Source organism: Suricata suricatta, chromosome 2, assembly GCF_006229205.1.
Source record: "Suricata suricatta isolate VVHF042 chromosome 2, meerkat_22Aug2017_6uvM2_HiC, whole genome shotgun sequence".
Classification (NCBI taxonomy): Eukaryota; Metazoa; Chordata; class Mammalia; order Carnivora; family Herpestidae; genus Suricata; species Suricata suricatta.
Window position 1 is genome coordinate 27060239 of NC_043701.1, and position 14874 is coordinate 27075112.

Sequence of the window (14874 nt, forward strand, 5' to 3'; positions counted from 1 at the left end):
TAATAGAAGAGAGGAACAAATGATCAAATCAATTTATTACTGAGAAATAAATTGCTGGGCTGCAGTAACAAAATAACATACACTGAGTGATTTAAACAGCATTAAAAGTATTTGCTCATCTGTCTGGAGGCTAGCAGTGTGAGATCAAAATGTCAGCATTTCTTCTAAGGGCTAAGAGAATCTGTTCCATGCCTCTCCCCTAACTTCTAGTGATTTTCTAGCAGTCTCTGTTGTTCCTTGGCTTGTAGAAGTGTCATCCCTATCTCTGCCCTCATCATTGCATGACGTATTCTGTGTACATTTCTCTGTGTCTGAAATTTCCTTTTTATAAGGACATCAGTTGTATTACACAAGGACCCACTCTAATGACCTCATCTTAACTAATTATATTTGCAATGATCCTATTTTTATATAAGGCCAAATTTTGAGATAGTGGGAATTATGACTTCAACAGTTGAATTTTGGGGGTTATAGTTCAACCCAGAACACTCAGTTATAGGTTTTGTATCTCTTCAACTAATTATTGTGAAATTATTCTCCAAAGTGATCATACCAATTCACTCCCACCAGCAGTGTCTGAGTATTTCTGTTGCTCCACTTGGCATTGACAACACTTGGTATTGTCAGACTTTAATTTTTGTCCATATGATAGCAGTAAAATTATAGTTAATTTTCATTTTCTTGATTATTAGAGAGGTTGAGTCCTTTTCACTCTATTGATTGTTCCTGTTTCCATTTTTTTGGTCAATTGCCTATTCATTTCCTTTGCCTATTTTTCTATTGTATCCATTAACAATATAATACTGCTTATTATATGCCAGGTACTATTTTAGGCATTTCAGATATGGTAGGAAACACTTTCCATCCATGTATGGTTTATAGTCTAGAAATGGTGATACACAGAAACAATATGAGTAAGGTAATTAGATAGCACATTAAAAAGCATTAAAGACTATGAAGAAAACAAAACAGAGAAGAGCACAAAGAGTTCATGGTAATTTGCAATTTTAAATCTCATAGCCAGGGCAGGCCATACTGAAAAGGTAGTATTTGAGCAAAGACTTGAAAGAGGTGAAAGATGGAGCCACGTGCCCATCTGATGTTAGGGTTTTCCAAGCAAAGGCTTAGAAGAACAGCTACCTAGACAGGCAAAGGGGAATAGGAGGTTAGGTCTGAGAAGTGAGAGGCTGTGGGGCTATCTTGGGTAGGGCCTTATAGGCAGATGAAGGGACTTTGGCTTTTACATCTTGAGGAAAAACCTATGGGAGAATTTTGAGCACAGTATGTTCAAAAAGGGTTATTGTAGCTACTAGGTTGAGAATAATAACCATGAAATAAAAAATCAGTAACAATCACATACGTTTGGAGCTATGTTACATGGGACCAGGCACCTTACATATAGGTAAAGTCATTTAATATATTCCAGAGTACAAGGTCAGAATGGAGGGAAGCAGAGAGACCCTGTTCAGGTTAATGGTAATCTTCTTACTAATTTACATAAGTCCCTTCTGTATTCCAGGTCTCACTTATCTTTTGGTGATTTTATGTAGTTGGAAATATTTTCTTCCATTCTGTGGGTTGTTTTACTAGTTATTACGCTTTTTGCTACTCATAATACATGTATTTCTTTGTACATGTGTTTACTCAATTTGTTGTGCTCTTCTCCCATTGGCTTTTTAGCAGATGCCTTAACTCCAGTTACTTACAGTTTTCTGGTTAGTTATTTCTTCTTCCCTGCTACCACTTGCACTTAGCACAAAACTCTTCTAGAACACTTACCAAATTATTAATGCGTATCTTCATCATTGTTCAGTATATTCCAGGATGTGAGATCCTTTCTTACAAATTTTGTCTCCGTAACTAACACATAATAGGTACTTGATTGTAGAGGAAAGTGGGGAGAAGTGGTATGCTCTGGTATCACTTCACCTGAGGAAATGAGAAGATGGATGGTATATTTCCGAAAAAGAAATAGAAAAGGGTCGAGATGGGAAATGGCCTCACACTGCAAACTGCTTTGGCGCATTAGACTGAGAAACCTGGGTGGCACGAGATCACTTAGATGATACCTCCGGAAGACCAGTCTCATTCTACTACATAATACACTGGAAGGGAGGTTGAGGAATTCGCCAAAAGTTAAGCCGAGTCCAGGTTCCGTCGGAATGGTTTGGAAATTCGGAGTGTTTCCCTTAGCCTCTGGGCAAGCTCGCCAACGGGGGCAAAGACTGGAATCCAGACCTAAGACTCCTATTAGGTATCCGTTTCCTCCAGCACTAGCTTTTGACGCTTGTGTACTCACTGCGCATGCGTAAATTTTCCCTTTAGGAGTGGGCGGGGCACAGCCTTCGCCTGGGTGGCGAGCCTGAGTGGATGAGGGGAGGAACAAAGCGGTTTCCTAGGTGACGGAGTGCCGGCCTCGGCGGTGGATTGAGCGGGTCTGAGCGAGATTCCCAGAGGGCCGCGCGTCCCCGGCCTGTTGGCGCGGTCATGGCGGGTTTGCTGAAGAAGGTAAGGTGATTGGGGAGGTCATTGTTGGAATTTAGACTGTGCGGGTAGAGTCGGCCCGATAGCCCCGAATCCTGCGGGTGGTGGTCGGAACTGGCGCGGGTTTGCGGGTGCTTTTAGGGGTACTTGTTCTGCTGTGCGTTCCGGGATGACAGATTCAGTAGCCCCTCTGGGAGAGGCAGAAAAATGCTCCAAACAAGCGGCTCGGAGACACCGAGAGCTGGTTTGGGGCCAGTTTTAGCCAGGGCAGTGGTGGCTTTGCCCTCGTCAGCGCGGTGGACGTGCGGAGTTGTAACCAGCGTGAACCGTGTTTTGTTTTTGAACAGACCACCGGCCTTGTGGGATTGGCGGTGTGTGAGAGTCCACACCAGGTGCGTGCCGCTTCCTTCCTGAGTCCCCGAGGAAGACTACAACTCGGTGACCTTGTTTGAAAGGCTGTCGGAAGGCGGATATTTCAGGCCCCGAATTACAACTCAGTCTGAGAGCTGTCTTGAGACGAGGACAGGACCTACGTCGGGGATCCGATGCCATGACCTTGTTGTTAAGCCATTTTTCTTGTGAACCTTTTCCGTGGCATTCCCGTGCTTCATTTGCCGTTTTATGAGTGCCTTCCCTTTCCTGTATCTCCAGTTTCCACCCTTTCTCCCGCCTCGCCTTTTCTGTCTAGGTGCCTTAGCTCTCGGTACAGTTAGATTTACCGAATAGAGCCTCTAGTAATTAACGCCTTATGTCATCAGTGTTCCATTCTAGTGGGTCTTTCCCAGCAGTGTTCAGGATGCTTCCCTCTAAACTAAAAAACCGCCCTCCATCCTTTTCCTCCCTTCAATAATCACACCATTTCTCTCCTCCCCTTTATAGATCACTTGAAAGACTTAATCTGTACTTAACTGTTTCCATTTTCTCTTATTCCCCTGTGAACGCACTCAGCTCAGACTTGGCTAGAACCCCTCTTTTCAAGGTCACTATTTCTCTGCTGCTAAATCCAACGGTCAGCTCACGTTTCTCATCTTAATTGACCCAGTAACAGCACTTGCCACATTTGGCACTGTCTCCATCTAGCACTTTGTGCTTGGGGACACCTCAGTATCCTGTTTTGTTTTGTTTTCCTCTTTCAAGGCAAAAAGCCTTGTCCTTTTCTGGTCATTTCTCATATCCCACTTACAAATTTGGAGTGCTAAGACTTGGTTCTTAGAACTTCTGGAACTTTTCTCTACTTATATGTGTCTCCTTGTCTGGACCCAACTTTGTGGTTTTAAATACCACCAATACACTGATGACTCTTAGATTTCTTTATGAGAGTCTTGCATATTTAATTGCTTAGTGGACAGCTCCACTTGGATGTCCCACATGAAACCCAAACATAATGTCCAAAATTGGCTTCTTGTTCTTCTTCAAACCCATTCTTCTCCCAAGCTTGCTCACCTCTATGAATGACAGTTCCATTCCTGCAGTCACGCAGTCACTCCGATCAAAAACCTTGAAATGATTCTTAATTTCTTTCTTTTGTTCACAGCCCACATTTCGCACTTCATTAAATCCTTCGGGTTTCTACTTTTATCGTGCATCCAGATTTTGAGTGCCTCTCACCATCTCCTCTGCTACAGCCATATTCCCAGCTGCCATCATCAAGCTGTGGATACTTGCATTTGCTTCCTAACTGCCTCTTGCTCCTTGTCACTATTTCAGTTTGTTTTTTTTCATCCAGGCCAGAGTCAGCCCGCTTGTGAGTCAGGTCATGTCACTCTTCAGAACCCTCCAGTGGCTTTCAATTTCACTCTAAATAAAAGAGTCCTAACAAAGGCCCTCCCGGTCACCATTCAGCATACTGTATTCTATTAATTTATCCTGCTCATTGACTCTCTGTTAGAAGGTAGGTTTTTGTGAAGGCAGGGATTTTTTTTCCCCCATTTGTTCCCTGCTAAAACTATGACTAGCACCTGGTATGTGCTCAGAAAGTGTAAGGTTTGTTGAATGAATGTCTTATTATGAGTTCATAATGACTCATTATTGTCTAAAACTGAACTCATGGTGTTCCCTTTCTAAATCTATTTCTTTTACTGTAGACTCCCATTTTTCCTGATGGTAGCAGAGTCTTTCTACTCCCAACACTGGGAGCTGGACATCACAGTGGATTCTTCTCTTTTCCCTGGATCTTCCTTCCTGTTTATTCCAGCAACAAGTTCTGTTGATCCTTTTCTGTAACAGCTGTCTATTCTAACCTCTTGATTCCCTGATGTGTAGAGAATTACAGCAACTGTGCTGCTGGTCTTTCTGTCTTTTTCTCTTCCATCCAGTCCTTTAAGTCACTACTACCAGGTTAGTTTTCCTGAAACACAAATCTAATCATATGATTTTCCTAAATCATTTAATTGCCCACAGAATAATCCCAAAAGCTTTAACGTGGCACACAAAACCACTTACAGTCTGACTCACTTTTTCCTCTAACCTTATCTCCTACACATTTCCTATGTGTTCTGTTCACTAGCCACATGCTGTCCAATAAAAATACAATGTGAATTATAAATGTAAGCCGTGTTTGTAATTTTAATTTTCTGGGAGTCACTTTTTTTAAATACAGAAAAATGTAAATACTAATAATTTATTTTATCTAACATAGCCAAAATATTTCACTATATGTTCAATATAAAATTAATATTTTATATTCTTTTTTTATACTAGGTTTTCAAAATCCACTGTATACATTTACAGCACATCTTCGTTCAGACTAGCCACATTTCAAGTGGTCAGTAGCCATATTTGGCCAGTAACTACCCGACTGGACAGCATAGTACAAGAAAAATAGAACTATATACTGATTATGCTTTTATTTCTGCCACTTGATCCTTTGTGTGTATTCTGTGTGTAAGATTGCCTTTTTCTACATCTTTATGTGTCCAAGTCCTTCTGTTCCTCTAGGTTTATCTTAGATGCTGCTGCTTCTTGAACCTTTTCTCTTGTATCTGCTGAAGCGACTCCCTCCAATAGAATAATAATGCCAACACTTCCTGAAAGTTAATGTGTGCCTGGTACTGTTGAGTCATCCAACAACCTATGAAGCGGGTATTATTAACATCTCCATTTTAGAATCTAAGTGTCTTATCAGACCTTCCTATTGCCGTATCTGTTGCTAAAATTAAGAAGAGATAAGGTAACTCCTCCCGCCCCCATAATTTGGATTATATGGTATCTGACAAGGTCTACATTAGTATAGTTAAAAATACCCTCTTTTATGGGATATCATATTCAAATAGGTAAATAATGTCTAAATATGCAGATTACATTTTAAGAAAAACAATTCTTAGAGGCCCTCAAGGTTTGTTTATTCATGTGTATATTGTGAATATATACAAATAAAACTAGGTATTAGCACCTATGGATTTTATACAATTAAACTAAAATTTCAAATTAAATACAAAGAAATAATAAAAAATTCTTTATGATGTAGGTATATTTATGACCTGTCATGAGTTTGGATCTGCTGCAACAACTTCTTACCATGTGACTTTACCACTAACCTCTGTATGTGAACTTTAAGTTCAGTGTCCTTCAGTATGTGCTGAGCAGTGACTCTGGCCTTTTGCTCCTTTTCTCTGTTAAGCCTGTGGTGAAACCTTCATTCATGTGGTACCAACTCAGGCATTATAAGCCCAAATATGACTACATTTAGTTAAAGTTGATCATCCTGATAAGCATCCATATTTTATGCAAATATGCATTTATCTAAAATAATGCAAGTGGGGGGTGGGGAGAGAGAGAGAGCAAGAGAAAGAATCTCAAGCAGGCTCCACATGCAGCACAGAACCTGACAAGGGTCTTGATCTCACGATGATGAGATTATGACCTGAACTGAAATCAAGGGCTTTTTACTGACTGAGCCCGATGTCCCTGTATTTTTTATTTCTACAAAAATTCAAATAAAAATTGAGGAAAAAAAAAATCTGATTTTTGGTGCTTAGGATCTCAATTTGAGAAATAATGATTTAGTAAATGAGTTGATTTTCAAATAGATCATTAGCAATAACTTAGAATGCAGTTTTATTTTTACTTGTTACCATACCTTTAACTTATATACAACTTCTGTTGCTCACGCAGCATGAAAACTATCCATATTCGTATGGTTGATGCTTGAATAACACAGGTTTGAACTGCATGGGTCTATTTATATGCAGATGTTTTTCAGTAAATAGAGTACAGTACTGTAAGTGTATTTTCCTAATAACACTTTGTTTTCTCTGGCTTACTTTATTGTAAGAATACAATATATGATACATACTACATGCAAAGTATGTGTTAACTGACTATGTTATTGGTAAGACTTCCAGTCACTAGTAGGCTATTAGTAGTCAAGTTTCTGGAGAGTCAAAAGTTATATGTGGATTCTTCAACGATGCTGGGGATCGGCCTCCTAACTCCAGCATTGTTCAAGGGTTCACTATACTCCTGTTTTCCTTAGTTTTAAAGGGGATGAATAGGGGATAGACATGAAGAAATTGCATTAAAGAAGAGTTAAATGCTTTTTAAAACTCAGATATGAGTCATTTTTTAAAATAATTCATGAGACTTTAAAGTGTTCCTTTAAATCGGAAATGTATGTGATTTGTCTTTTCAGAGGCTAAGAATATTGTACACAAAGATTCTTGATGTTCTTGAGCAAATCCCTAAAAATGCAGCATATAGAAAGTATACAGAACAGATTACAAATGAAAAGTTGAATATGGTTAAAGCGGTAAGTAGCTGACTTGATTTTGCTTTCTTGGATTTGTGGTTTCCGATGCAATATTAACCAAAAAAAAAATTCTTTTGCTTGTTTTTTTTTTGCATATTCTACACACTTCCTCTCTTATTTCTATTTTTTCTTCTGTGCTTTCCTTCCATCCTTTTTCCCTTTCATTCAGCAAACTCCTCTGTCTACTAAGTGCTTTCCTTATGCAAGCCACAATTAGATACTCGAGTTGAAAAATAAGGTCAAGTCCCTTCTCTAAGTTAACATTGTAGCTGCTGCTTTTCCCTCTTTTCCCTCTCAAGTCCTTCACTGACTTGATTTATTTATAGATATATCAATCCTATCTCTTTTCTCTAGTTTCAGAGTAGAGAAGAAAATGAAAGCAAAACAAACAAAACATGTTTATTTTATTTAAAATAAAACTGTCAGAAATAACTTTTAAAACTGAGTTTTTTTCTTTTATTTATTTATTTATTTATTTGTTTAATGTTTTATTTATCTTTGATACAGAGAGAGACAGAGCATGAGAGGGGAAGGGGCAGAGAGAGAAGAAGACACAGAACCGGAAGCAGGCTCCAGGCTCTGAGCTAGCTGTCAGCACAGAGCCTGACGCAGGGCTCAAACCCACAATGTGAGATCTGACCTGAGCTGAAGTCGGAGGCTTAACCAACTGAGCCACCCAGGCACCCCAGAAATAACTATTTTAAAAAGTGCTTTGTTACAAAGAGACCAAGTTAGTCTCTTAACTACCAGAAGTTATATCAAGAAATGTGAATGGACTGAATATGTACCTACACCCTCTCCATATAGTGTAGCCCTAACCCCTCAGTTGTGGCTGGAACCTCTACGAAGGTAATTAAGGTTAATGAGGTAATAAGGTTGGCCCCCTGATCGAATAAGACTAGTGTCTTTATAAGAAGAGACCGCAGAGGGGCGCCTGGGTGGCTCAGTCAGTTGAACATCTGAATTTGGCTCACTTGATAATGGTTCGTGGTTTCGAGCCCTGTGTCGGGTTTTGCGCTGACAGCTCAGACTGGAGCCTGCTTTGGATTCTGCCTCTTCATGTCTCTGCCCCTCCGCTGCTTGCACCCTGTCTCTCAAAAATAAACATTAAAACAAAATTTTAAAAAAAAGGACAGCAGAGAGCTTCTACTCTCTGCCATGTGAGGACACATTGAGAAGATGACTTTCTGTGGTGCCTAGGTGGCTCAGTTGGTTAAGTGTTCGACTTCACCTCAGGTCAGGATCTCATGGTTCGTGGGTTTGAGCCCCGTGTCGTTATAAGGACACTTGTAATTGTATTTGGGCCCACTTAGGTATATTTTAGGACAATCTCCCTGTCTCAGGATTTTTAATCTACAGAGTATTTGCCACATGAGGTAACATTCATAGGTTTCAGAGATTAGGTCATGTAATTTTATGGGGCATTATTGAGCCCATCACAGTACGAATTACTATCCTAGTGGTCCTCACTAAGAAGGTGATATGTGAGAGATGGGAGTGAAAGAACAAGCCATCCAGCTATCCCTGTTCGGCTGGCAGGTGCCCTGAGGCAGAAATGTGTCAGTTCTGGAGAAGGTATCCCTGTCCCCCCACCCCCTCCTTCATTCCATTTGTGGACTAAAAATCCATCCTACTTACACCTTATTTACATGGGTGTAAGTGTGTACAGGACATGGTTTCTGGCTCTCACAGAGCTCAGCTGACTAGAAATAAATAAGTATATGACATTGAATTTTCTAGGTATTTCTTTTTAAAAACCTTTTATTGAAGAATAATGTACATAAATGTGCAGCCATCCTAAGTGTAGAGCTTGATGACTTTTCACAAAGTAATCACGCCCATGTTAACACCAAATCAGAGGACATTTCTAGAATGCCCAAACTTTCCACCCTTTTAAGGATAACTACCCTTCTGGCCTCTAACATGACATACTCATCTTGCCTGGTTTTCAACTTTTTGTAAATGGAATCATCATTCTGTACATTCTCACTGCTGTGTAGCATTGTTATATCCAAATACTATAATCCATTTATTAATTCTATTATATATGGTCATTTGAATTATTTCCATTTTGGCGTTATAATTTGTGCTATTCTTGTGCTAACATTCTTCAACATGTCACTTGATAAATGTATAATGCTTTCTGTTTGGTATTCCAGGTCACAGGGTAGCATTTATTTTCAATACTAATGCTCTCAGAGGAAATATAGGAAATACTAAGAAAATAAAGTGGTATTTTAAAATCTGCACTATAGAAAGACTGAATTGGACATCATATTTCTTACTGTTGATAAGCAAGTTAATACTAAGATAGAAAAGCAATAAAATAGTAGAGAGATGAAATGGGTTTCCACCACATATTTGGCAAATATTAGTAAGGGTACAATGAAAGAAAAATTGTGTTTGCCAAATTAAGTGCTGTTTTATATTTGGGTCTTTTTAATTAGGAGATTGAGACATTCACTTATTGTGCTCCTTTGTTTAAATCTTTTTTTCTTTTTTTTTTTTCCTGATAGGAACCAGATGTTAAGAAATTAGAAGACCAACTTCAGTGCGGCCAACTAGAAGAGGTGATTCTTCAGGTAAAGAAAAAGTTGAATATTTAGATGTTTAAATGTTCAGAGGTACAGTATTTAGAGACATAAAATTGAAATTCCAGAAAAGAAGGAAAACTGAATTTCTTTATTTAGATCAACTCTCAAATAGAAGAATAATCACATATAGGAAATACTTCTATCATGTATATGTCAAATATTTATCATTAATTATTCTTGAATTTATGAGGCTCCTGTTGGGAATTTGGAGATTGATAGACCTTGAATTTAATCAGCATGTTCTTATTAGCCTTAATGTAGTTCAAACTAGTAACACGATATTACTGTTATTTGGATACTTTTATCTTTTTAGATACAGATATGTTTTAAAGGCCTAGTATATTTTAAAATGGAGAGAGACAGATCTTGTGAATCATGAAATTAAAATATATTTTTATTTTTGTTGGATTAACACGCCTATGTTGGCAAGAATGCAGTAACTTTTAATTAAGAAAGGGGAAATTGTGCCTTTTTTGTGCATTTCCCCCCCAATTACTAGTAAAGTTAAACTTAAAATATGTTCTTGTATTTTGTTTTATGTAAATGATGTCATTAATATTTTTACTCTATCATTTGTTTTTAGTGTTTTTCTTCTTTATTTTTTTGATTAACCTTTAACTTTGGCTGTATAGTCTGCACATTTGTTTTGTCTGCTCTTTGCCTTTTGACTTCAACTGAACATCTTTTCTCATAATTTTTCTTGATTAAATCACCCTGCTCCCTTTGCCCCACCACTTCAGAACTCCCCCCTTTCCCCCCCACCGCCATATTATAGGTTTAGATGTCTCCCCTTAAATATGTCTGATATTCAGTTCTGTTTCATTTAATTTGCACATTTTTTATATTTAAAATGCAACTATTCTTATGTTTTATTAAAGGACAAAGAAAAGGAAATACGGGGTAGTATTGGTGATTAGGGAAGGTATATCACCAACAGACGTGATATACAAATTCAGAAGATTTAGATGCCTCTGTTAAAAGAGGAATCGGGTATTCAGATAGCTTTTTATGAATGCACACCATTTTCAGTCATTCAAAGACCTATTTTCCTGGCCTTTCTATTCATTTGCCAGCTGTTATACCATATGGGAATTTGCTGCTAACTTCTGTTCCTTTTCTGTGCCTCTTTCTTTTCTGTCAGATTTCACTTTGATCATGACTTTATTTAACTGATACATTAATTTATTATACAGTTATAGTCAGGATTCAGTATCTATTTTTAAGTCAGCTGTGCTGTTCTCCATGTTTTCATGGGCAATAGTAAGATTAAAGTTTAATAATGTTTTACTTAACCTAATATATTTAAAATATTATTAAACATAATCAATATAAAAATATTGATATATTTTGCATTCTTTTTATCATAAGTCTTTAAAATCTAGTGTGTATTTTATACTTGCAGCACATATGAATTTGAACTAGCTACATTTCAAGTGCTCACTCAGTAGTCACACGTAGGTAGTGGATAGTATGACAGGAATAAGGAAAAGCTAGTGTGTTAGAAGCAAAAGAAGAGGGAAGGAGTGGGCAACGGGCCACATGCATCTGGGTCCAGCTGCCTGAAGTGGGGTTGACCTTCAGGGTTAGGCAGCCCCCTCACACTGCACAATGCCTTGGGAGCTTAAAAACTGTTCAGGAGACCCGGGCCAAAGGGCAGTCAGAGCAACAACCCCCTTTAGGGATATTTTTAACTAATGTTTATACTATTTTCTCACTGCAGCATTAGTAAATCCCTCTAGCCCCAGATTTTGTTTAATCTACTCTTTAGCTCGTTGTACACATTTTAGACCGTAGCTGGTACACGGAGATTGTTTGTTTGGTACCACTGGCATAAATGAGGCACTGCCTTAAACTGTGGAATTACAGTCTGTGAAAGAATCTGGCACTTATTCTGTATTTGAATTCTTTCTCTGACATCCTGTAAGTGTTTAACAGTGTTTGTCTAGGTTGGCCAGAGTTGTCATAGGTCCTTTTGTTGTATAAAAATGTGAAATAAAAAGATACCTGATTTGTTTGAAGGGAAAAAGTAAATGTAACATCTTTTAATAAGGAAATTAATTCAGTCAAATATTCTACACTATATAGATTGCTGTTTTACAAACTGTGGGTCTCCATTAATTATGGGTCAAGAAAATCAGATGGGTTGTGACTAGCATTTAAAAAAATAGAAAATAATGTATCACAGCTAGTAAAGGTAATCATATTTTTAGCTTTGTTTTAGTTCTGTGTGTGTGTTGTGGTCCCCTTAGTAGAATTTGTTTGTTGTGTTTTATGATGAACCTGGCTAAAATTGAAAGCCATTAACATTGGTAAAGAGACATACTTCTGTTCCTTAAAGAATTTGTAGTCTAATAGTGAAACAGACAATTAAGTTTGAAAACTCACCACGTAAACTTTTGAACACTCTTAATAGCAAATTTTAATCAAATAGAAAAATTCAAAAGCCATCCTTTGTTACTCATGATTGTGTAGCTATGAAATAAGGTAATTTAATTAATAATGTTCAACATTTGCTGGTGGAACAGCTTATTAGGTATTAATATGAAAATAGTTATAATAATTATACTTCAGTCATTAGCTATGATAAATATCTATTACACAGTATAATCAAATGATCTTTTAAAAAATTTTTATTAACAGGCTGAAAATGAACTAAGTCTGGCAAGAAAAATGATACAGTGGAAACCATGGGAGCCTTTAGTGGAAGAGCCTCCTGCCAACCAATGGAAATGGCCAATATAATCATCATTAAATGACTAGCGTGTTTATAAGAAACTGATACAATTAAATGTTCTGTAATATTAAAAATGATTCCTGATTCTTGATATCTTAAAATCAAGAAAACTAATACAAAACATATTTAGGAGACTTGTTAAAATTGATGACTGTGGTAATAGGGATTTGTGAAACCATATTTGATATGTAAAGCATTCATTTAAATTATTTTAAAGGTAGTTTTTTTTTTTAACAGGTTGTGGAAAGATTTGAAAGTTAAATAGAAAAATCCCTATAGATTTTCAATGAAGAGGCTAAATTGAAATGTGCAGTATTTTTAGTAGTGTCTTCCACACATCATTTAAGGATTTTTATCCTGAAAAAAGTAATAAAGCTACTTAATTATTACTGTTGTTTAGACAAATTTATACATCACTAAAGTGAAGTAGGAAAGGTGAAAAACCACCAAAATTATAGTTGTACAGTTGAGGAAATTGATTTGGTATTTGAAAGAAAGACTTTTTATTTATAGTGATAATTGTAAAAATGGTTCCTTTTGTCTCAAGGAAGTTAGCTTTCTATTCCTTAGCCTTTTGTCTTCTTGATCAACCAGAATACATCAAGGCAGAGGTAGAATTTATGTAAAAGAAGAGACATAAAGGGTTCCTCAAGTTTATCTGACTTATGGATAGGATTTTATTCAGAACATCTTAGTGTCACGTGGGTTGTAACTTCAAAGTAGAATCACTAGGTGGTTTTCACTAAGTTTCCAGTATGAGTGCAGTTGGGTATCAAACAAAATAAATGCTATAGAAGGAAAGAAACACTTGGCATAAATTACTTTTAATGTGTCTTCTCCCTTTCTTCCTAGGCCCTATCATTTCTGAATACTTAAATTTGGTATTTTTTAACTTGAAAGATAGTACGCTTATGTGTTTGTACAGATATGTGTGTGTGTGTTGCTATCCCTTGTGGCAAAGCAGAATCAATTCAGAATTTTCAGAATGAGAAAATTGTGTTTTTTCCAATGTATTTCTCCCCTTACAGCACTGTAAATTGAATGGTAAATAAATATTAAGTTAAGTGGATTGAGTTACTTTTTAGCAGTCAGAATGCAAGAGAGAGCTTCTGCGGGGGAGTGGGAGAGGCTTCAGAGGGAGTCAGAGGTCCAGGGGCTCTCATTCCCACAGGCCTGGTGCCATCGTGAACTCAGTGACCAAGTAGAGACAAGTGGTCAACCTCTCAGACCTATTGCCTTCCTTGTAAAAGAAGAATTTACAATTTATACTTTCCCTTTCAGATCTAAACATTTGCTTTAAATAAGTTGTAGATGTAAAAAATATATGATCGTAAAGCATATTTGTATATGATCCTTTTCAAGCACATTTCCTAACCAATCATTTTTTTCAGGTCCTTTGAGTACATATGAACAGAAAGATGGTTTGATGTGCCTTTTCTGACTTTTTAGCCCACTTCTTCCACGATTCTTCAGTGTCTTATATTAGCTTCACTGACAGAGCCTCTGTGACTGTTAAGTAAAGGGAACCGTATTGATGTTTGCATTATAAAGGTTAGTGGTAGAATAGTAGTTGTATAGTAATACAGTAATAGTAGCTAATATTTGTTAATGTTCTCCAGGAACTATTCTAAGTACTTGACTAATTTCCCTCTTAAATCTGCACTACAACTCTTAGGAGTGTGACTTTGCAGGGCACCTGGGTGACCTAGTCAGTTAAGTGTCCCACTTTGTTCGTGAGTTCCAGCCCCATGTTAGGCTCAGTGCTGACAGCTCAGAGCCTGGAGCCTGCTTTAGATTCTGTCTCCTCTTCTCTCTTCTCCTCCTACTCTGTCTCTCTCAAAAATTAACAACATTAAAAAAAAAAGTGTGATCTTGCAAGTTATCTCCATTTCTCCAGATAAGGAAACCAGAATTCAGTGTGAATAGTGCTCTCCTGTGGGCAACACGGGGACCTTGGAGAAACAGGTGAAGAGATGGGGTAACAATAACCAAGGTTGTGTAGCTAATAAGATGTGGAGCTCAATTTTAATCTGGACAGTCTTGCTCCAGAGCTCATGTTCTTAACCATTATATTATTTCTCATGAGAATCCTTAGGTTGTTGTTATTCCTGCCTATACTGTATGGATTGTAACCAAAGAGCCTCAATCCTGCTTTCTTGACTTGCTTTGTCAAAATAACTATACAGAACGAATAGAACAGAGCTGGCAAACTGGATTTCATTTTGTGCGAAAATCTTCATATGGGTTTACGGTAGATAATGGGGCAGGTATTTAGAAGGAATTGCTGTGTGGTTCATATATATTTTTACATTTCC

The 14874-nt window shown here is 37.5% G+C and overlaps 1 protein-coding gene and 1 long non-coding RNA gene across 3 annotated transcripts; one reads left to right on the forward strand and one right to left on the reverse strand.

Moving 5' to 3' along the window:
* Positions 1 to 1003: 1003 nt before the first annotated feature.
* LOC115279623 lies at positions 1004 to 2981 on the reverse strand. The gene is made up of 3 exons (XR_003903539.1): positions 2300 to 2981; positions 1780 to 1929; positions 1004 to 1140 (listed from the first exon to the last, which is right to left on the reverse strand). It is a non-coding gene; the product is annotated as an uncharacterized LOC115279623 (long non-coding RNA).
* Positions 2404 to 13628, forward strand: NDUFA5 (NADH:ubiquinone oxidoreductase subunit A5). Of its 2 annotated transcripts, none has more exons than XM_029924094.1 (5): positions 2404 to 2508; positions 2832 to 2876; positions 7115 to 7231; positions 9748 to 9813; positions 12466 to 13628. In XM_029924094.1, the coding sequence occupies exons 1-5, from the start codon at positions 2488 to 2490 to the stop codon at positions 12565 to 12567; spliced, it is 351 nt and encodes a 116-aa protein (XP_029779954.1). In that variant the 5' UTR covers positions 2404 to 2487; the 3' UTR covers positions 12568 to 13628. The 2 variants fall into 2 exon arrangements, with proteins under 2 accessions (XP_029779954.1, XP_029779964.1); XM_029924104.1 differs by lacking the exon at positions 2404 to 2508 and adding an exon at positions 5422 to 5565 and having other exon boundaries at positions 2846 to 2876.
* The last annotated feature ends 1246 nt before the right edge of the window (positions 13629 to 14874 follow it).

Excerpts from the sequence above, each read along its gene's own strand:
- NDUFA5 (XM_029924094.1), top strand. The coding sequence starts at position 2,488 with ATGGCGGGTTTGCTGAAGAAG. Across the intron at positions 2,509-2,831 it reads TGGCGGGTTTGCTGAAGAAG|ACCACCGGCCTTGTGGGATT; the intron begins GTAAGGTGATTG and ends GTTTTTGAACAG. Across the intron at positions 7,232-9,747 it reads AGTTGAATATGGTTAAAGCG|GAACCAGATGTTAAGAAATT; the intron begins GTAAGTAGCTGA and ends TTTTCCTGATAG.